The 23,180-nt window shown below is 52.1% G+C and overlaps 1 protein-coding gene across 1 annotated transcript in view; it reads left to right on the top strand.

Annotated features, from left to right (window-relative positions):
- Positions 1-357: 357 nt before the first annotated feature.
- LOC146829876 (indolethylamine N-methyltransferase-like) overlaps positions 358-23,180 on the top strand; it is a 59,809-nt gene continuing 36,986 nt past the window's right edge. Inside the window, exons 1-2 of the mRNA XM_085608538.1 lie at positions 358-510; positions 8,645-8,852. Of these exons, the coding sequence (XP_085464664.1) occupies positions 363-510; positions 8,645-8,852 (356 nt within the window). The 5' untranslated portion in view covers positions 358-362. The remainder of the gene's footprint in view (positions 511-8,644; positions 8,853-23,180) is intronic.

Below are 23,180 nucleotides of genomic sequence, written 5' to 3' on the forward strand. Positions count from 1 at the left end.
AAAAAGTCCAAAACGTAACAAAAGAAAATGTAAGATGGTGTGTAAGGAAAAGGATATTTCCTGTATCAGTAAGACCTTGAAACATCTCTGCTTTACCTGTTTCCATGATGGTAATGAGACATTTCTATCTGGTCGCCTCAGGCTGTTTGCCCCATGAGTCCAATGATTATGTTTGGCAAACAAGACAAGTCATGTTTACAAGCTTCTCTCAGCTGCAAACTGTCAACAAGAAAGGAATGAATTTTCAGCCAGTTTTGAGACACATGAGTATTCAACTGATTGATATCTGTTGTTCGACAATCTACAATTTAGATGACTTAGTATAAAGCTCGGTGCACGGGCCACAGGAGTAGAGTGTGACGATGGCGTACATTCCTGAGCTGAAAGAGCTCCATGAGCGACTCTTGGACCCGAAGAAACTCATGAACATCTACGCTGGACCCCAGTCTGGCTTCCGTGAAGACACCGTCACGAGGATGTTTGCGGCTGTGAACAAGACCTTCTCTTTGGGTAGGGCGTCCTTCACTTTCATTGCATCCTTCGCTTTGTTTCAATTACTCTGTAACGTTAGCATAGGGTGCATGGAGCCCAGAGATTACTAGAGTGGAGTCTGAAGGAATGGAGGAACAGTGCTGCTGGTATTCATTGAACCCATAAAATATGGGGGGGGGGGCTGTCTGACTGGGGATCTCAGTTGTTTCCTTAACTCTGCTTACTAGATGAAAAGTATCATTGGGATATTGATTACAGCAATCTTTTGTTCTCAGAGAAAGGGCAGTTAGTGAGGGTTGACATGGAGAGATATCAAAAGCAGGAAGAGGAATTTGACAGAACTGAAGTGAAATGATGACTATGCACCTAAACAATAAACCATGCGCTGCATGATAAAAAATCAGGGACAAATTGTATCATTATCACAATTTGTAAGCCTCAACACCATCACTGTGCTATACTGGCTCTAGCAGAGGTATAAAGAAGCCTACTTTTGTTTCAGAGGTATTGTGCACAAGTAGTAAAAGGTTTGTTGTCTGTTTGGAATACCTTGCCAGCTCATTTGAGAACATGGGCAAGGAAGTCAGTTCTCTGTGAGAACACGCTCCTGGCACCCGTTGGTGAAAAGGCAAGGAGGGAGTGTCTCCATGAGAATACGCTCCTGGCACCCGTCAGGGAAAAGGCAAGGAGATTGTGTCTCCATGAGAACACGCTCCTTGCACCCGTCGGTGAAAACGCAAGGCGTTTGTGTCTCCATTAGAACATGCTCCTAGCACCTGCAGGTGAAAAGTCAAGGAGGGAATGTCTCTATGAGAACACGCTCCTGGCACCCATCGGTGAAAAGCAGGGAGGGAGTGTCTCCATGAGAACACGCTCCTGGCACCCATCAGGGAAAAGGCAAGGATGTTGTGTCTCAGTGAGAACATGCTCCTGGCACCCGTCGGTGAAAAGGCAAGGTGGGCGTGTCTCCATTCGGACACGCTCCTGGCACCCGTCGGTGAAAAGGCAGGGAGGGAGTGTCTCCATGAGAACAAGGTCCTGGCACCCGTCAGTGAAAAGGCAAGGAAGTTGTGTCTCCATGAGAACAAGCTCCTGGCACCTGTTGGTGAAAAGGCAAGGTGGGTGTGTCTTCAAGAGAACACACCCCTGGCAACCACCAGTGAAAAGGCAAGGAGGGAGTGTCTCCATGAGAACACACTCCTGGCACCCATCAGTGAAAAGGCAAGGAGGAAGTGTCTCCACGAGAACACGCTCCTGGCACCCGTCAATGAAAAGGCAAGGAGTTTGTCTCTCCAAGAGAACACTTTAATGGCACCCGTCGGTGAAAAGGCAGGGAGGGAGTGTCACCATGAGAACACGCTCCTGGCACCCGTCAGTGAAAAGGCAAGGAGGGAGTGTCTCCACGAGAACACGCTCCTGGCACCCATCGGTGAAAAGGCAAGGAGGGAGTGTCTCCATGAGAACACACTTGTTGCACCCATAGGTGAAAAGGCAAGGTGGGCGTGTCTCATGAGAACACGCTCCTGGCAACCGACCATGAAAAGGCAAGGTTGGGGTGTCTCCATGAGAACATGCTCCTGGCACCCATCGGTAAAAAGGCAGGGAGGAAGTGTCTCCGTGAGAACATGCTCCTGGCACCCCTCGGTAAAAAGGCAGGGAGGGAGTGTCTCCATGAGAACACACCCCTGGCACCCCTCGGTAAAAAGGCAGGGAGGAAGTGTCTCTGTGAGAACATGCTCCTGGCACCCCTCAGTAAAACGGCAAGGAGGGAGTGTCTCCGTGAGAACACGCTCCTGGCACCCGTTGGAGAAAAGGCAAGGTGGGCGTGTCTCCATGAGAACACGCTCCTGGCACCCGTCGGTGAAAAGGCAAGGAGGGAGTGTCTGTGTGAGAACACGCTCCTTGCACCCGTCAGTGAAAAGGTAAGGAGGAAGTGTCTCCATGAGAACACGCTCCTGGCACCCGTCAGTGAAAAGGCAAGGAGTTTGTGTCTCCAAGAGAACACTTTAATGGCACTCGTCGGTGAAAAGGCAGGGAGGGAGTGTCACCATGAGAACATGCTCCTGGCACCCATCGATGAAAAGGCAAGGAGGGAGTGTCTCCTTGAGAACATGCTCCTGACACCCGTCGGTGAAAAGGCAGGGAGGAAGTGTCTCCGTGAGAACACGCTCCTGGCACCCCTCGGTATAAAGGCAGGGAGGAAGTGTCTCTGTGAGAACATGCTCCTGGCACCCCTCGGTGAAAAGGCAAGGAGGGAGTGTCTCCGTGAGAACACGCTCCTGGCACCCGTTGGAGAAAAGGCAAGGTGGGCGTGTCTCCGTGAGGACACGCTCCTGGCACACGTCGGTGAAAAGGCAAGGAGGGAGTGTCTGTGTGAGAACACGCTCCTTGCACCCATAGGTGAAAAGGCGAGGTGGGCATGTCTCCGTGAGAACACGTTCCTGGCACCCGTCAGTGGAAAGGCAAGGTGGGTGTGTCTGTGAGACCACGCTCCTGGCACCCGTCGGTGAAAAGGCAAGGTGGGAGTGTCTCTGTGAGAACTCGCTCCTGGCACCCGGCCGTGTCTCCATGAGAACACGCTCCTGGCACCCGCCGGTGAAAAGGCAAGGAGGGAGTGTCTCCATTAGACCACGCTCCTGGCACCCATTGGTGAAAAGGCAAGAAGGTTGTGCCTCCATGAGAACACGCTCCTGGCACCCGTCGGTGAATAGGCAAGGAGTGAGTGTCTCCACGAGAACACGCTCCCGGCACCCGTCGATGAAAATGCAAGGTGGGCATGTCTCCATGAGAGCATGCTCCTGGCAATCGTCGGTGAAAAGGCAAGGAGGGAGTATCTGCATGAGAACACGCTCCTGGCACCCTTCGGTAAAAAGGCAAGGAGTGAGTGTCTCCACGAGAACACGCTCCCGGCACCCGTCGATGAAAATGCAAGGTGGGCATGTCTCCATGAGAGCATGCTCCTGGCAATCGTCGGTGAAAAGGCAAGGAGGGAGTATCTGCATGAGAACACGCTCCTGGCACCCTTCGGTAAAAAGGCAAGGAGGGAGTGTCTCCACGAGAACAAGCTCCTGGCACCCATTGGTGAAAAGGCAAGGTAGGCGTGTCTCCGTGAGAACACGTTCCTGGCACCCGTCAGTGGAAAGGCAAGGTGGGTGCGTCTGTGAGACCACGCTCCTGGCACCCGTCGGTGAAAAGGCAAGGTGGGAGTGTCTCTGTGAGAACTCGCTCCTGGCACCCGGCCGTGTCTCCATGAGAACACGCTCCTGGCACCCACCGGTGAAAAGGCAAGAAGGTTGTGCCTCCATGAGAACATGCTCCTGGCACCCGTCGGTGAATAGGCAAGGTGTGAGTGTCTCCAGGAGAACATGCTCCCGGCACCCGTCGATGAAAATGCAAGGTGGGTATGTCTCCATGAGAGCATGCTCCTGGCACCCGTCGGTGAAAAGGCAAGGAGGGAGTATCTGCATGAGAACACGATCCTGGCACCCTTCGGTGAAAAGGCAAGGAGGGAGTGTCTCCACGAGAACAAGCTCCTGGCACCCGTTGGTAAAAAGGCAAGGTAGGCGTGTCTCCGTGAGAAAGCGCTCCTGGCACCCGTCGGTGAAAAGGCAAGGTGGGTGTGTCTCTGTGAAAACTCACTCCTGGCACCCGGCTGTGTCTCCATTAGAACACGCTCCTGGCACCCGTCAGTGAAAAGGCAAGAAGGAGTGTCTTCAGGAGAACACTCTCCTGGCACCCATTGGTGAAAAGGCAAGGTGGGAGTGTCACCACGAGAACAGGCTCCTGGCACCCATTGGTGAAAAGGCAAGGTGGGAGTGTCACCACGAGAACACGCTCCTGGCACCCGTCGGTGAAAAGGCAAGGTGGGCGTGTCTCCATCAGAACTTTCTCCTGGCATCCGTTGGTAAAAAGGCAAGGAGGGAGTGTCTTCACGAGAACACACTCCTGTCACCAGTCGGTGAAAAGGCAAGGAGGGAGTTTCTCCACGAGAACACACTCCTGGCACCTGTAGGTGAAAAGGCAAGGAGAGAGAGTCTCCACGAGAACACGCTCCTGGCACCCGTCGGTGAAAAGGCAAGGATGGCGTGTCTCCGTGAGAACATGCTCCTGGCACCCGTCGGTGAAAAGGCAAGGAGAAGTGTCTTCACGAGAACACGCTCCTGGTAATCGTCGGTGAAAAGGCAAGGAGGAGTGTCTTCAGGAGAACACTCTCCTGGCACCCATTGGTGAAAAGGCAAGGTGGGAGTGTCACCACGAGAACAGGCTCCTGGCACCCATTGGTGAAAAGGCAAGGTGGAAGTGTCACCACGAGAACACGCTCCTGGCACCAGTCGGTGAAAAGGCAAGGTGGGCGTGTCTCCATGAGAACTTTCTCCTGGCATCCGTTGGTAAAAAGGCAAGGAGGGAGTGTCTTCACGAGAACACACTCCTGTCACCAGTCGGTGAAAAGGCAAGGAGGGAGTTTCTCCACGAGAACACACTCCTGGCACCTGTAGGTGAAAAGGCAAGGAGAGAGAGTCTCCACGAGAACACGCTCCTGGCACCCGTCGGTGAAAAGGCAAGGATGGCGTGTCTCCGTGAGAACATGCTCCTGGCACCCGTCGGTGAAAAGGCAAGGAGAAATGTCTTCACGAGAACACGCTCCTGGTAATCGTCGGTGAAAAGGTAAGGAGTGAGTGTCTCCACGAAAACATGCTCCAGGCACCCGTCGGTGAAAAGGCAAGGTGGGCGTGTCTCCATGAGAACATGCTCCTGGCACCCGTCGGTGAAAAGGCAAGGTGTGCGTGTCTCCATGAGAAGACGCTCCTGGCACCCGTCGGTGAAAAGGCAAGGAGGGAGTGTCTCCACAAGAGCAAGCTCCAGGCTTCCGTTGGCGAAAAGGCAAGGTAGGCGTGTCTCCGTGAGAACAAGCTGCTGGCGCCCGTCAGTGAAAAGGGTAGGTGGGTGTGTCTCCGTGAGAACTCACTCCTGGCACCCGGCCGTTTCTCCATGAGAACACGCTCCTGGCACCCGTCAGTGAAAAGGCAAGGAGAAGTGTCTTCACGAGAACACGCTCCTGGCAATCGTCGGTGAAAAGGCAAGGAGGGAGTGTCTCCACGAAAACATGCTCCTGGCACTCGTCGGTGAAAAGGCAAGGTGGGCGTGTCTCCATGAGAACATGCTCCTGGCACCCGTCGGTGAAAAGGCAAGGAGGGAGTGTCTCCACAAGAACACGCTCCTGTCATCCGTCGGTGAATAGGCAAGGAGGGAGTGTCTCCACGAGAACACACTCCTGGCACCCGTCAGTGAAAAGGCAAGGAGAGAGAGTCTCCATGAGAACACGCTCCTGGCACCCGTCGGTGAAAAGGCAAGGTGTGCGTGTCTCCATGAGAACATGCTCCTGGCATCCGTCGGTGAAAAGGCACGGAGGGAGTATCTCCATGAGAACATGCTCCCGGCACCCATCGGTCAAAAGGAGAGGAGGGAGTGTCTGCACGAGAACACGCTCCTGGCACCCATTGGTGAAAAGGCAAGGTGGGTGTGTCTCCGTGAGAACGCGCTCCTGGCACCCGTCGATCAAAAGGCAAGGAGATTGTGTCTCCACGAGAATATGCTCCTGGCACCCGTCGTTGAAAAGGCAAGGTGGGCTGTAGGAGAGTAGGATCTGCTTCACATGGGTACCCCCACTTTTTGCTGGTGTTTCACTGTTTTTCGACTTTAGTCTGGCTGTGGCCCTGCTAATCAGGACCACAGTCTAGCTGCTTCCTCTCTAAAATGGTTTCCATGTACATTAGGTACATATCTAATTGGATTCTGGAGTGCCTTATAAGCCCCTAGTATATGGTACACTCTGTACCTAGGGCATAGGTACATCAGAGACCTACCAGGGGCTGCAGCATGTATTATGCCACCCCTGGGAAGCACTCCAAAATGACACCACACGTTTGCTACTACAACCTGGGTAAAGGTGTGCTTGCACCCCTTGCTGGGGTAAGGCTACCTATATCACTACCTTATACAGACACATATGAACCTATAAGCCATTCCTATGGCAGGCCTTGACAATCCTGAAGGCAGAGTGATTGGTTTTATGTGAGAGGGTGCCCAAGCATGAGCTGAGCCACTCTGCAGCATTCGGAAATACTTCCTTATGCCTGTTCTGTGATACAGCCATACCATATACTCTTAAGTGCATTATAACCTCGCGGTAAATGCCAACTTTGGAATGGCTGCATCAAAACATGACGTGTTTGGTGTCAAACGCTTTGGAATACTACCCCCCTGCCAGTTCTGGCAGCGGTGGTAGCATTCCACCTTTCTAGAGGGAGAGACATGTTCACACTGACTAAACCTGGTTCAATCCTTTCAAAGCCCTGGCATCACAAAATGGATGCCACTGCCACAGACACTGGTCTGGCCTGCTGCTGCTGGGGGAAACTCCAGCAGGGGAGGCCTGCACAATAGGTTTCCTGTCACAGGGAGGTGTAACCACCTCCCCAGACAGGCTGATGTGTATTGGGGCAGGGAGGGTGCATTCACAGAATGCTTTTGAGACACTGCCTGGGGCACACAAGGTGTCCCTGTGCAAAGCCCGGTTCAAACTGTTTGCAGGGGCACTCAGCCCCTGCTCTGGCGTGAAACTGGACAAAGGGGAAGGGGTGTAACCACCCCCACCCCAGGCCCACCCATAGGTGGAGCCTTAGAGGTAGCCCATCCCCTAAACTTAGTATAAGTATAGGAACCCAGTCCCTAGGACTTTAGATTACCCTGGACGAACCTCTGAACCATATATCCTGAACCTTCTGGTCCTGCTGGTCTGCACCGTAGTCCTTTCTCTGATTTCCTGAGACTTGCCGTTGCCAAGGCTTGTTGGGTCCTTTCTGGTCGCCGACACCACAGCACTCGACAGACTTCGTGGTACAGCTCGAATCCTGCTCGTGGACTTCGTCGACGCCTCCTGGACCTCGTGGCTGAAGAGTCAAGACACTCGACAACTCACCTGCAGCACCCAACATCTGTGGGCATTGGTCCATCCTGCCCTAGGTCACTGGCAAGTGACCCAGACTCTGTCCCCACTGCTTACATAATAGATCCAGGCTTTGATCTCTCCGGACACTTCTCCTCTCCTCGGAAGCAGCAGTTCTTTGCAGGCTTTCCATTGGAATTGATGACGCAACCCGACACCAAAAGGCACCTATGCACCCGGCATCCCTGGGTGAGGTAACTCCAGTACTCCGGTACTCTCGAGGGTGCTAGCCCTAGAACTGTCTTAGTCCAAAAGGCTTTGGTCCTAGTTCGATTTGAAGTGTCCCTACTCTTTAAAATTCCAACCGCGACATTCCCCATAGAAAGTAATAGGAACCCGCGGTTGTGTTTCCACACTGCATACGGCTCCCGTAGGTCCCCGACATCCCTACCTTGGGTGGTTCCTTGGGGTCCTAGCGATTCTAGAGGTGATAGGCACCTTGCCTATCTCAGTCGTGGTTCTTGTACCACTATTTTAGTATATGGTTTGGTACGACCCTAGGGCCCAAACGTGTATTTGTGCTTATAGTGATGCTTAAACACTTGTAACTGAAGTACTTTGAACTCCAGTCTCATAAAGAGACTAGAGGGGTGTGATTTATCTTAAATTCATATATTTTGAATATATACCTGGTGTGGTTGTCTTTTCATTTGATCATTCAAGAATTTATAGACTGGTAAAACAAGTTGCTTTACATTCCTTCAAGACTTAGCCTGAAGGCTGTTCTCCATAGCTACCACTAGGATAGCTTTCACATAAGGTTGTCTTTAACCTATCACCATTAGGGCTTGTTTGGACAGATACAGTGTGCCCACTAGAACTAGTGGACAGAATATATCAGGCCACCTTCTCACAGTAATGATCATTGGAGGTTCAAACTTCTCACCCGAGACCTTGGCCACTCTCTGTTGGCATCGACAGGTGCTTCCATCTCAAGCCCCCCTGGATTTTGGGTGTGATTTCCAATTGTCTTATTCAATTCTCCTTCAACCCCTTCTCCTAAAATATATATTAATAATTGTCCTAAAAGTATGCAGTGGTTGCACTAATGAGTCGTATGCATGATTGAAGAGATAGTTTACCTTAGGGGGTTTCTATGGACCTTTTCATAACATTCATTCTAATGATGGACATTTCCCTCCCCAGGCTGCGTGAAAGGGCAGACCCTGATCCAACTGTCCATCGCTCCGTACTTCCAGTACCTCCTCCCAGCATGCGACTACTTCACAGAGATCGTGATTGGTGGCCCGATGGACCAATGCATCGCTGAAGTGGAGAAATGGCGGACGAATGACCCGGAGGCTGTGGACTGCAGCCACGCGGCCCAGCTGACATGTGAGCTTCAGGGCAACAGGTATCGGTTTTGCACCGCTAAACCCAATGCACGCATGGATGCTGATGTCTGCACCGCTGGGGGGTTTACAGACAGAGCCCAATGCACACATGAATGCTGATGTCTGCACCGCTGGAGGGTTACAGGCAGAGCCCAATGCATGCATGGATGCTGATGTCTGCACCACTGGGAGATTACACACAGGGCCAATGCATGCATGGATGCTGCTGTCTGCACCGCTAGGGGTTTACAGACAGAGCCCAATGCACGCATGAATGCTGGTGTCCGCACCGCTGGAGGGATTACACACAGGGCTCAATGCGTGCATGAATGCTGATGTCTTCACTGCTGGGGGGATTACACACAGGGCCCAATGCATGCATGAATGCTGATGTCTGCACCGCTGGGGGGGGTTACACACAGGGCTCAATGCAGGCATGAATGCTGATGTCTGCACCGCTGGAGGGATTACACACAGGGCCCAATGCATGCATGAGTGAATGCTGATGTCTGCACAGCTGGTGGGGGTTACAGACAGGCCGAATGCATGCATTGAAGGGCACACGTTGTGCTGATGTCTGCACCACTGGGGGATTACAGACAGGGTCGAATGCATGCATGAATACGGATGTCTGCACCACTGGGGGGATTACAGACAGAGCCCAATGCATGCATGAATGCTGATGTCTGCACCACTGAGGGATTACTGAGAGGGCCGAATGCATGCATGAATGCTGATGTCTGCACCACCGTGGTAATTACAGACAGAACCCAATGCATGCATGAATGCTGATGTCTGCACCGCTAGGGGGTTACAGATAGGGCCGAACACTTGCATGAATGCTTATGTCTGCACCGCTGGGGGATTACAGACAGAGCCCAATGCGTGCATGAATGCTGATGTCTGCACCGCTGGGGGGATTACAGACAGGGTCGAATGCATGCATGAATGCTGATGTCTGCACCGCTGGAGGGGTTCCAGGCAGGGCCAATGCATGCATGGATGCTGCTGTCTGCACCGCTAGGGGTTTACAGACAGAGCCCAATGGACGCATACATGCTGGTGTCTGCACCGCTGGGGGGATTGCACACCGGGCTCAATGCATGCATGAATACTGATGTCTGCACAGCTGGGGGGGATTACACACAGGGCTCAATGCAGGCATGAATGCTGATGTCTGCGCCGCTGGGGGGATTACACACAGGGCCCAACGCATGCATGAATGCTGATGTCTGCACCGCTGGGGAGGTTACAGACAGGGCCCAATGCATGCATGAATGCTGATGTCTGCACAGCTGGGGGGGTTAAAGACAGGTCCAATGCATGCATGGAAGGGCACACGCTGTTCTGATGTCTGCACCGATGGGGGATTACAGACAGAGCCCAATGCATGCATGAATGCTGATGTCTGCACCGCTGGGGGCATTACAGACAGAGCCCAATGCATGCATGAATGCTGATGTCTGCACCGCTGGGGGATTACAGATACGGCCGAATGCATGCATGAATGCTGATATTTGCACCGCGGGGGTATTACAGACAGAGCCCAATGCATGCATGAATGCTGATGTCTGCACCGCTGGGGGGGTTACAGACAGGGCCGAATGCATGTATGAATGCTGATGTCTGCACCGCTGGGGGATTACAGACAGATCCCAATGCTTGCACGAATGCTGATGTCTGCACCGCTGGGGGGATTACAGACAGGGTCGAATACATGCATGAATGCTGATGTCTGCACCGCTGGGGGGATTACAGACAGGGTCGAATGCATGCATGAATGCTGATGTCTGCACCGCTGGGGGGGTTACAGACAGGGCTGAATGCATGCATACATGCTGAGCTCTGCACCAATAGGGGATTATGGACAGGGCCGAATGCATGTATGAATGCCGATGTTTGCACTGCTGGGGGGAATACAGACAGAGCCCAATGCATGCATGAATGCTAATGTCTGCACCGCTGGGGGGGTTACAGGCAGGGCCCAATACATGCATGGAAGGGCACAAGCTGTGCTGATGTGTGCACCGCTGGTGGGGTTACAGATAGGACCCAATGCATGCATAAATGCTGATGTCTGCACTGCTGGGGGGGTTACAGACAGGGCCAATGCATGCATGGATGCTGCTGTCTGCACCGCTAGGGGTTTACAGACAGAGCCCAATGCACACATGAATGCTGGTGTCTACACCGCTGGGGGGATTACACACAGGGCTCAATGCATGCATGAATACTGATGTCTGCACCGCTGGGGGATTATACACAGGGCTCAATGCATGCATGAATGCTGATGTCTGCACCGCTGGGGGGGTTATGGACAGGGCCCAATGCATGCATGAATGCTGATGTCTGCACCGCTGGGGAGGTTACAGACAGGGCCCAATGCATGCGTGAATGCTGATGTCTGCACAGCTGGGGGGGTTACAGACAGGCCCAATGCATGCATGGAAGGGCACACGCTGTGCTGATGTCTGCACCGCTGGGGGATTACAGACAGAGCCCAATGCATGCATGAATGCTGATGTCTGCACCGCTGGGGGCATTACAGACAGAGCCCAATGCATGCATGAATGCTGATGTCTGCACCGCTAAGGGAATAAAAGATAGGGCCGAATGCATGCATGAATGCTGATGTTTGCACCGCGGGTGGTGTTACAGACAGAGCCCAACGCATGCATGAATGCTGATGTCTGCACCGCTGGGGGGGTTACAGACAGGGCCGAATGCATGCATGAATGCTGATGTCTGCACAGCTGGGGGACTTCAGACAGAGCCCAATGCATGCACGAATGCTGATGTCTGCACCGCTGGGGGGATTACAGACAGGGTCGAATACATGCATGAATGCTGATGTCTGCACTGCTGGGGGGGTTACAGACAGGGCCGATTGCATGCATAAATGCTGATCTCTGCCCCAATAGGGGATTACGGACAGGACCGAATGCATGTATGAATGCTGATGTCTGCACTGCTGGGGGAGTTACACACAGGTCCAATGCATGCATGGAGGGGCACACGCTGTGCTGATGTCTGCACGGCTGGGGGGAATACAGACAGAGCCCATCGCATGCATGAATGCTGATGTCTGCACCACTGGGGGAGTTACAGACAGGGCCCTATGCATGCGTGGATGCTGATGTCTGCACCGCTGGGGGGTTACAGGTAGGGACCAATGCATGCATGGAAGTGCACACGCTCTGCTAATGTCTGCACCGCTGGGAGGGTTACAGACAGGGCCCAATGCATGTGTGGAAGTGCACACGCTGTACTGATGTCTGCACCGCTGGGGGAGTTACACACAGAGCCCAATGCATGCATGGATGCTGCTGTCTGCACCGCTAGGGGTTTACAGACAGAGCCCAATGCACGCATGAATGCTGGTGTCTGCACCGCTGAGAAGATTACACACAGGGCTCAATGCATGCATGAATGCTGATGTCTGCACCGCTGGAGGGGTTACAGACGGATGTATGACGTTACAACGCACACTTTTACAACGCATGCACTTACAACGCATTTTTTACAACGCATAATCCATTACAACGCATTACATTACAACGCATGACACTACAACGCATTTTTAAAAAATACCTTTACAACGCATTTCCATTACAACGCATACTACCTTTACAACGCATACCATTACAACGCATAATATTACATTGCATTTAAGGTAAGTATTAGATAGTATAGGGGTTAAAATTACTTTTCTAACTCCAGGGGGTGCAACAGTAGGGTAAGTGTTGGATAGTATAGGGGTTAAAATTACTATTCTAACTCCAGGGGGTGCAACAGTAGGGTAAGTGTTGGATAGTATAGGGGTAAAAATTACTATTCTAACTCCAGGGGGTGCAACAGTAGGGTAAGTGTTGGATAGTATAGGGGTAAAAATTACTATTCTAACTCCAGGGGGTGCAACAGTAGGGTAAGTGTTGGATAGTATAGGGGTAAAAATTACTATTCTAACTCCAGGGGGTGCAACAGTAGGGTAAGTGTTGGATAGTATAGGGGTAAAAATTACTATTCTAACTCCAGGGGGTGCAACAGTAGGGTAAGTGTTGGATAGTATAGGGGTAAAAATTACTATTCTAACTCCAGGGGGTGCAACAGTAGGGTAAGTGTTGGATAGTATAGAGGTAAAAATTACTATTCTAACTCCAGGGGGTGCAACAGTAGGGTAAGTGTTGGATAGTATAGGGGTAAAAATTACTATTCTAACTCCAGGGGGTGCAACAGTAGAGTAAGTGTTGGATAGTATAGGGGTAAAAATTACTATTCTAACTCCAGGGGGTGCAACAGTAGGGTAAGTGTTGGATAGTGTAGTGTAATATTATGCGTTGTAATGGTATGCATTGTAATGGTAGTATGCGTTGTAATGGAATGCGTTGTAAAGGTAGTTTTTAAATATGCGTTGTAGTGTCATGCGTTGTAATGTCATGCGTTGTAAAGGATTATGCGTTGTAAAAAATGCGTTGTAAAGGTAGTGCGTTGTAAAAGTTGCGTTGTAAAGGTTGTTCCCCGTTACAGACAGGGCCCAATGCATGTGTGGAAGTGCACACGCTGTACTGATGTCTGCACCGCTGGGGGAGTTACACACAGAGCCCAATGCATGCATGGATGCTGCTGTCTGCACCGCTAGGGGTTTACAGACAGAGCCCAATGCATGCATGAATACTGATGTCTGCACCGCTGGAGGGATTACACACAGGGCTCAATGCATGCATGAATACTGCTATCTGCACCGCTGTGGGGATTACACACAGGCTCAATGCAGGCATGAATGCTGATGTCTGAACCGCTGGGGGGATTACAGACAGGGCCCAACGCATGCATGAATGCTGATGTCTGCACAGCTGGGGGGGTTACAGACAGGCCCAATGCATGCATGGAAGGGCACATGCTGTGCTGATGTCTGCACCGCTGGGGGATTACAGACAGAGCCCAATGCATGCATGAATGCTGATGTTCGCACCGCTGGGTGCATTACAGACAGAGCCCAATGCATGCATGAATGCTGATGTCTGCACCGCTGGGGGATTAAAGACAGGGCCAAATGCATGCATGAATGCTGATGTCTGCACCGCTGGGGGGATTACAGACAGAGCCCAATGCATGCTTGAATGCTGATGTCTGCACCGCTGGGGGGGTTACAGGCAGGGCCGAATGCATGCATGAATGCTGATGTCTGCACCGCTTGGGGAATTACATACAGGGTCAAATGCATGCATGAATGCTGATGTCTGTACCACTGGGGGGGTTACAGACAGGGCCGAATGCATGCATAAATGCTGAGCTCTGCACCAATAGGGGATTATGGACAGGGCCGAATGCATGTATAAATGCTGATGTCTGCACTGCTGGGGGAGTTACAGACAGGCCCAATGCATGCATGGAGGGGCACACGCTGTGCTGATGTTTGCCCTGCTGGGGGGAATACAGACAGAGCCAAATGCATGCATGAATGCTAATGTCTGCACCGCTGGGGGGGTTACAGGCAGGGCCCAATGCATGCATGGAAGGGCACAAGCTGTGCTGATGTGTGCACCGCTGGCGGGGTTACAGACAGTACCCAATGCATGCATAAATGCTGATGTCTGCACCGCTGGGGGGTTACAGACAGGGCCAATGCATGCATGGATGCTGCTGTCTGCACCGATAGGGGTTTACAGACAGAGCCCAATGCACGCATGAATGCTGGTGTCTACACCGCTGGGGGGATTACACACAGGGCTCAATGCATGCATGAATGCTGATGTCTGCACCGCTGCGGGGGTTATAGACAGGGCCCAATGCATGCATGAATACTGATGTCTGCACCGCTGGGGGGATTACACACAGGGCTCAATGCATGCATGAATACTGATGTCTGCACCGCTGGGGGGATTACACACAGGGCTCAATGCATGCATGAATGCTGATGTCTGCACCGCTGCGGGGGTTATAGACAGGGCCCAATGCATGCATGAATGCTGATGTCTGCACCGCTGGGGAGGTTACAGACAGGGCCCAATGCATGCATGAATGCTGATGTCTGCACAGCTGGGGGGGTTACAGACAGGCCCAATGCATGCATGGAAGGGCACACACTGTGCTGATGTCTGCACCGCTGGGGGATTACAGACAGAGCCCAATGCATGCATGAATGCTGATGTCTGCACCGCTGGGGGCATTACAGACAGAGCCCAATGCATGCATGAATGCTGATGTCTGCACCGCTAAGTGAATAACAGATAGGGCCGAATGCATGCATGAATGCTGATGTTTGCACCGCGGGTAGTGTTACAGACAGAGCCCAACGCATGCATGAATGCTGATGTCTGCACCGCTGGGGGGGTTACAGACAGGGCCGAATGCATGCATGAATGCTGATGTCTGCACCGCTGGGGGATTTCAGACAGAGCCCAATGCATGCACGAATGCTGATGTCTGCACCGCTGGGGGGATTACAGACAGGGTCGAATACATGCATGAATGCTGATGTCTGCACCGCTGGGGGGGTTACAGACAGGGCCGAATGCATGCATAAATGCTGATCTCTGCCCCAATATGGGATTACGGACAGGACCGAATGCATGTATGAATGCTGATGTCTGCACTGCTGGGGGAGTTACAGACAGGTCCAATGCATGCATGGAGGGGCACACGCTGTGCTGATGTCTGCACGGCTGGGGGGAATACAGACAGAGCCCAACGCATGCATGAATGCTGATGTCTGCACCACTGGGAGAGTTACAGACAGGGCCCTATGCATGCGTGGATGCTGATGTCTGCACCGCTGGGGGCATTACAGACAGAGCCCAATGCATGCATGGATGCTGATGTCTGCACCGCTGGGGGGTTACAGGTAGGGACCAATGCATGCATGGAAGTGCACACGCTCTGCTAATGTCTGCACCGCTGGGGGGGTTACAGACAGGGCCCAATGCATGTGTGGAAGTGCACACGCTGTACTGATGTCTGCACCGCTGGGGGAGTTACACACAGAGCCCAATGCATGCATGGATGCTGCTGTCTGCACCGCTAGGGGTTTACAGACAGAGCCCAATGCATGCATGAATGCTGGTGTCTGCACCGCTGAGAAGATTACACACAGGGCTCAATGCATGCATGAATACTGATATCTGCACCGCTGGGGGGATTACACACAGGCTCAATGCAGGCATGAATGCTGATGTCTGAACCGCTGGGGGATTACACACAGGGCCCAACACATGCATGAATGCTGATGTCTGCACAGCTGGGGGGGTTACAGACAGGCCCAATGCATGCATGGAAGGGCACATGCTGTGCTGATGTCTGCACCGCTGGGGGATTACAGACAGAGCCCAATGCATGCATGAATACTGATGTTCGCACCGCTGGGTGCATTACAGACAGAGCCCAATGCATGCATGAATGCTGATGTCTGCACCGCTGGGGGATTAAAGACAGGGCCAAATGCATGCATGAATGCTGATTTCTGCACCGCTGGGGGGATTACAGACAGAGCCCAATGCATGCGTGAATGCTGATGTCTGCACCGCTGGGGGGGTTACAGGCAGGGCCGAATGCATGCATGAATGCTGATGTCTGCACCACTGGGGGATTACAGACAGAGCACAATGCATGCATGAATGCTGATGTCTGCACCGCTTGGGGAATTACAGACAGGGTCAAATGCATGCATGAATGCTGATGTCTGCACCACTGGGGGGGTTACAGACAGGGCCCAATGCATGCATGAATGCCAATGTCTGCACCGCTGGGGGAGTTACAGACAGGCCCAATGCATTCATGGAGGGGCACACGCTCTGCTGATGTCTGCACTTCTGGGGGGATTACAGACAGAGCCCAATGCATGCATTAATGCTGATGTCTGCACTGCTTTGCGGGGTTACAGGCAGGTCTCAATGCATGCATGTAAGGGCACAAGCTGTGCTGATGTGTGCACCGCTGGGGGGGTTACAGGCAGGACCCAATGCAGGCATGGAAGGGCACACGCTGTGCTGATGTCGGCACCGCTGGGGGATTACAGACAGAGCCCAATGCATGCATGAATGCTGATGTCTGCACCACTGGGGGAGTTACAGACAGGGCCCTATGCATGCATGGATGCTGATGTCTGCACTGCTGGGGGGATTACAGGTAGGGACCAATGCATGCATGGAAGTGCACACGCTCTGCTAATGTCTGCACCGCTGGGAGGGTTACAGACAGGGCCCAATGCATGTGTGGAAGTGCACACGCTGTACTGATGTCTGCACCACTGGGGGAGTTACACACAGAGCCCAATGCATGCATGGATGCTGCTGTCTGCACCGCTAGGGTTTACAGACAGAGCCCAATGCACGCATGAATGCTGGTGTCTGCACCGCTGAGAAGATTACACACAGGGCTCAATGCATGCATGAATGCTGATGTCTGCACCGCTGGAGGGGTTACAGACGGATGTATGACGTTACAACGCACACTTTTACAACGCATGCACTTACAACGCATTTTTTACAACGCATAATCCATTACAACGCATGACATTACAACGCATGACACTACAACGCATTTTTAAAAAATACCTTTACAACGCATTTCCATTACAATGCATACTACCTTTACAACGCATACCATTACAACGCATAATATTACATTGCATTTAAGGTAAGTATTAGATAGTATAGGGGTTAAAATTACTTTTCTAACTCCAGGGGGTGCAACAGTAGGGTAAGTGTTGGATAGTATAGGGGTTAAAATTACTATTCTAACTCCAGGGGATGCAACAGTAGGGTAAGTGTTGGATAGTATAGGGGTAAAAATTACTATTCTAACTCCAGGGGGTGCAACAGTAGGGTAAGTGTTGGATAGTATAGGGGTAAAAATTACTATTCTAACTCCAGGGGGTGCAACAGTAGGGTAAGTGTTGGATAGTATAGGGGTAAAAATTACTATTCTAACTCCAGGGGGTGCAACAGTAGGGTAAGTGTTGGATAGTATAGGGGTAAAAATTACTATTCTAACTCCAGGGGGTGCAACAGTAGGGTAAGTGTTGGATAGTATAGGGGTAAAAATTACTATTCTAACTCCAGGGGGTGCAACAGTAGGGTAAGTGTTGGATAGTATAGAGGTAAAAATTACTATTCTAACTCCAGGGGGTGCAACAGTAGGGTAAGTGTTGGATAGTATAGGGGTAAAAATTACTATTCTAACTCCAGGGGGTGCAACAGTAGAGTAAGTGTTGGATAGTATAGGGGTAAAAATTACTATTCTAACTCCAGGGGGTGCAACAGTAGGGTAAGTGTTGGATAGTGTAGTGTAATATTATGCGTTGTAATGGTATGCGTTGTAATGGTAGTATGCGTTGTAATGGAATGCGTTGTAAAGGTAGTTTTTAAAAATGCGTTGTAGTGTCATGCGTTGTAATGTCATGCGTTGTAAAGGATTATGCGTTGTAAAAAATGCGTTGTAAAGGTAGTGCGTTGTAATGGTTGCGTTGTAAAGGTTGTTCCCCGTTACAGACAGGGCCCAATTTATGTGTGGAAGTGCACACGCTGTACTGATGTCTGCACCGCTGGGGGAGTTACACACAGAGCCCAATGCATGCATGGATGCTGCTGTCTGCACCGCTAGGGGTTTACAGACAGAGCCCAATGCATGCATGAATACTGATGTCTGCACCGCTGGAGGGATTACACACAGGGCTCAATGCATGCATGAATACTGCTATCTGCACCGCTGTGGGGATTACACACAGGCTCAATGCAGGCATGAATGCTGATGTCTGAACCGCTGGGGGGATTACAGACAGGGCCCAACGCATGCATGAATGCTGATGTCTGCACAGCTGGGGGGGTTACAGACAGGCCCAATGCATGCATGGAAGGGCACATGCTGTGCTGATGTCTGCACCGCTGGGGGATTACAGACAGAGCCCAATGCATGCATGAATGCTGATGTTCGCACCGCTGGGTGCATTACAGACAGAGCCCAATGCATGCATGAATGCTGATGTCTGCACCGCTGGGGGATTAAAGACAGGGCCAAATGCATGCATGAATGCTGATGTCTGCACCGCTGGGGGGATTACAGACAGAGCCCAATGCATGCTTGAATGCTGATGTCTGCACCGCTGGGGGGGTTACAGGCAGGGCCGAATGCATGCATGAATGCTGATGTCTGCACCGCTTGGGGAATTACATACAGGGTCAAATGCATGCATGAATGCTGATGTCTGTACCACTGGGGGGGTTACAGACAGGGCCGAATGCATGCATAAATGCTGAGCTCTGCACCAATAGGGGATTATGGACAGGGCCGAATGCATGTATAAATGCTGATGTCTGCACTGCTGGGGGAGTTACAGACAGGCCCAATGCATGCATGGAGGGGCACACGCTGTGCTGATGTTTGCCCTGCTGGGGGGAATACAGACAGAGCCAAATGCATGCATGAATGCTAATGTCTGCACCGCTGGGGGGGTTACAGGCAGGGCCCAATGCATGCATGGAAGGGCACAAGCTGTGCTGATGTGTGCACCGCTGGCGGGGTTACAGACAGTACCCAATGCATGCATAAATGCTGATGTCTGCACCGCTGGGGGGTTACAGACAGGGCCAATGCATGCATGGATGCTGCTGTCTGCACCGCTAGGGGTTTACAGACAGAGCCCAATGCACGCATGAATGCTGGTGTCTACACCGCTGGGGGGATTACACACAGGGCTCAATGCATGCATGAATGCTGATGTCTGCACCGCTGCGGGGGTTATAGACAGGGCCCAATGCATGCATGAATACTGATGTCTGCACCGCTGGGGGGATTACACACAGGGCTCAATGCATGCATGAATACTGATGTCTGCACCGCTGGGGGGATTACACACAGGGCTCAATGCATGCATGAATGCTGATGTCTGCACCGCTGCGGGGGTTATAGACAGGGCCCAATGCATGCATGAATGCTGATGTCTGCACCGCTGGGGAGGTTACAGACAGGGCCCAATGCATGCATGAATGCTGATGTCTGCACAGCTGGGGGGGTTACAGACAGGCCCAATGCATGCATGGAAGGGCACACACTGTGCTGATGTCTGCACCGCTGGGGGATTACAGACAGAGCCCAATGCATGCATGAATGCTGATGTCTGCACCGCTGGGGGCATTACAGACAGAGCCCAATGCATGCATGAATGCTGATGTCTGCACCGCTAAGGGAATAACAGATAGGGCCGAATGCATGCATGAATGCTGATGTTTGCACCGCGGGTAGTGTTACAGACAGAGCCCAACGCATGCATGAATGCTGATGTCTGCACCGCTGGGGGGGTTACAGACAGGGCCGAATGCATGCATGAATGCTGATGTCTGCACCGCTGGGGGATTTCAGACAGAGCCCAATGCATGCACGAATGCTGATGTCTGCACCGCTGGGGGGATTACAGACAGGGTCGAATACATGCATGAATGCTGATGTCTGCACCGCTGGGGGGGTTACAGACAGGGCCGAATGCATGCATAAATGCTGATCTCTGCCCCAATATGGGATTACGGACAGGACCGAATGCATGTATGAATGCTGATGTCTGCACTGCTGGGGGAGTTACAGACAGGTCCAATGCATGCATGGAGGGGCACACGCTGTGCTGATGTCTGCACGGCTGGGGGGAATACAGACAGAGCCCAACGCATGCATGAATGCTGATGTCTGCACCGCTGGGGGGTTACAGGTAGGGACCAATGCATGCATGGAAGTGCACACGCTCTGCTAATGTCTGCACCGCTGGGGGGGTTACAGACAGGGCCCAATGCATGTGTGGAAGTGCACACGCTGTACTGATGTCTGCACCACTGGGAGAGTTACAGACAGGGCCCTATGCATGCGTGGATGCTGATGTCTGCACCGCTGGGGGCATTACAGACAGAGCCCAATGCATGCATGGATGCTGATGTCTGCACCGCTGGGGGGGTTACAGGTAGGGACCAATGCATGCATGGAAGTGCACACGCTCTGCTAATGTCTGCACCGCTGGGGGGGTTACAGACAGGGCCCAATGCATGTGTGGAAGTGCACACGCTGTACTGATGTCTGCACCGCTGGGGGAGTTACACACAGAGCCCAATGCATGCATGGATGCTGCTGTCTGCACCGCTAGGGGTTTACAGACAGAGCCCAATGCATGCATGAATGCTGGTGTCTGCACCGCTGAGAAGATTACACACAGGGCTCAATGCATGCATGAATACTGATATCTGCACCGCTGGGGGGATTACACACAGGCTCAATGCAGGCATGAATGCTGATGTCTGAACCGCTGGGGGATTACACACAGGGCCCAACACATGCATGAATGCTGATGTCTGCACAGCTGGGGGGGTTACAGACAGGCCCAATGCATGCATGGAAGGGCACATGCTGTGCTGATGTCTGCACCGCTGGGGGATTACAGACAGAGCCCAATGCATGCATGAATACTGATGTTTGCACCGCTGGGTGCATTACAGACAGAGCCCAATGCATGCATGAATGCTGATGTCTGCACCGCTGGGGGATTAAAGACAGGGCCAAATGCATGCATGAATGCTGATGTCTGCACCGCTGGGGGGATTACAGACAGAGCCCAATGCATGCGTGAATGCTGATGTCTGCACCTCTGGGGGGGTTACAGGCAGGGCCGAATGCATGCATGAATGCTGATGTCTGCACCACTGGGGGATTACAGACAGAGCACAATGCATGCATGAATGCTGATGTCTGCACCGCTTGGGGAATTACAGACAGGGTCAAATGCATGCATGAATGCTGATGTCTGTACCACTGGGGGTGTTACAGATAGGGCCGAATGCATGCATGAATGCCAATGTCTGCACCGCTGGGGGAGTTACAGACAGGCCCAATGCATTCATGGAGGGGCACACGCTCTGCTGATGTCTGCACTTCTGGGGGGATTACAGACAGAGCCCAATGCATGCATTAATGCTGATGTCTGCACTGCTTTGCGGGGTTACAGGCAGGTCTCAATGCATGCATGTAAGGGCACAAGCTGTGCTGATGTGTGCACCGCTGGGGGGGTTACAGGCAGGACCCAATGCATGCATGGAAGGGCACACGCTGTGCTGATGTCGGCACCGCTGGGGGATTACAGACAGAGCCCAATGCATGCATGAATGCTGATGTCTGCACCACTGGGGGAGTTACAGACAGGGCCCTATGCATGCATGGATGCTGATGTCTGCACTGCTGGGGGGATTACAGACAGAGCCGAATGCATGCATGAATGCTGATGTCTGCACCGCTGGGGGGTTACAGGCAGGACCCAATGCATGCATGGAAGTGCACACGCTCTGCTAATGTCTGCACCACTGGGGGGGGTTACAGACAGGGCCCAATGCATGCATGGAAGTGCATACACTGTACTGATGTCTGCACCACTGGGGGAGTTACAGACAGAGCCCAATGCATGCATGGAAGTGCACACACTGTACTGATGTCTGCACCACTGGGGTAGTTACACACAGAGCCCAATGCATGCATGGAAGTGCACACGCTGTGCTAATGTCTACACCTCCATGTCTTCTGACTCTCGAAAAGACACACAAGCACATCTGGAATCCACATCAGCTGCTGTTTACAGGGGTAGCATGGCACCAGTTTTGCAAATTATCTAGGTTTGCCATCACATGTGTGGAGATGAACATACTGTGCAACTCTACGAATTGAATTGGAAAGGGCAGCTGAATATGAAAAAGCATTTCTTTTTCCGCAGGGTTCTCATTTCGCTTGTCGAGAAAGCTATTTATTCCCCAACACCCCAATCCTTTCTGCGGTGAAACATTCCCCTCCCATCCTGGAAGTGGGTCACTCCAGATCTTTGGGGAGAACCCTCTGACTATTTCCAGTGTTGCAAAGAGTCGAAAGTTAGCAATACCTATAATTTGTCAAAAGAAACTGTCACCTCATAGCGCAACGCTGCCGTTTCTAGGTGCTGTAAAATCACACGTCATATTCACCCACATGATGGCTCTCAATTGACTGAACATGGAGGGTTGTGAGGGCTGGTTCGTCTTGCGAGGAGTCACACTCGTAGCCTCTAGAGCACTCTCTTTGGCCGGACCGAGCACTCATCTCACTGAGCCATCACGTTCGCTAATACTTACCTTTGTTTTTACGTCTTTAGCGACCCCAGCCAGGAGAGCAGGTTACTCTTCACAGATAACCCACAAAGCTTAGACGTGTCCGGTTGCCACGGTTATAGAATAATTACAATTAAACCAATATTTCACAACACTTTTAATGTGTTTTTTTTTTACATCGTTAATTATCCAGGTAACAGTGAAACATGTTCCCTCCAGTTAAAACTTCACGGTTTCACTAGTCCCTCT

This window comes from Triturus cristatus, chromosome 5_2 (genome assembly GCF_964204655.1).
Source record: "Triturus cristatus chromosome 5_2, aTriCri1.1, whole genome shotgun sequence".
Lineage (NCBI taxonomy): Eukaryota > Metazoa > Chordata > Amphibia > Caudata > Salamandridae > Triturus > Triturus cristatus.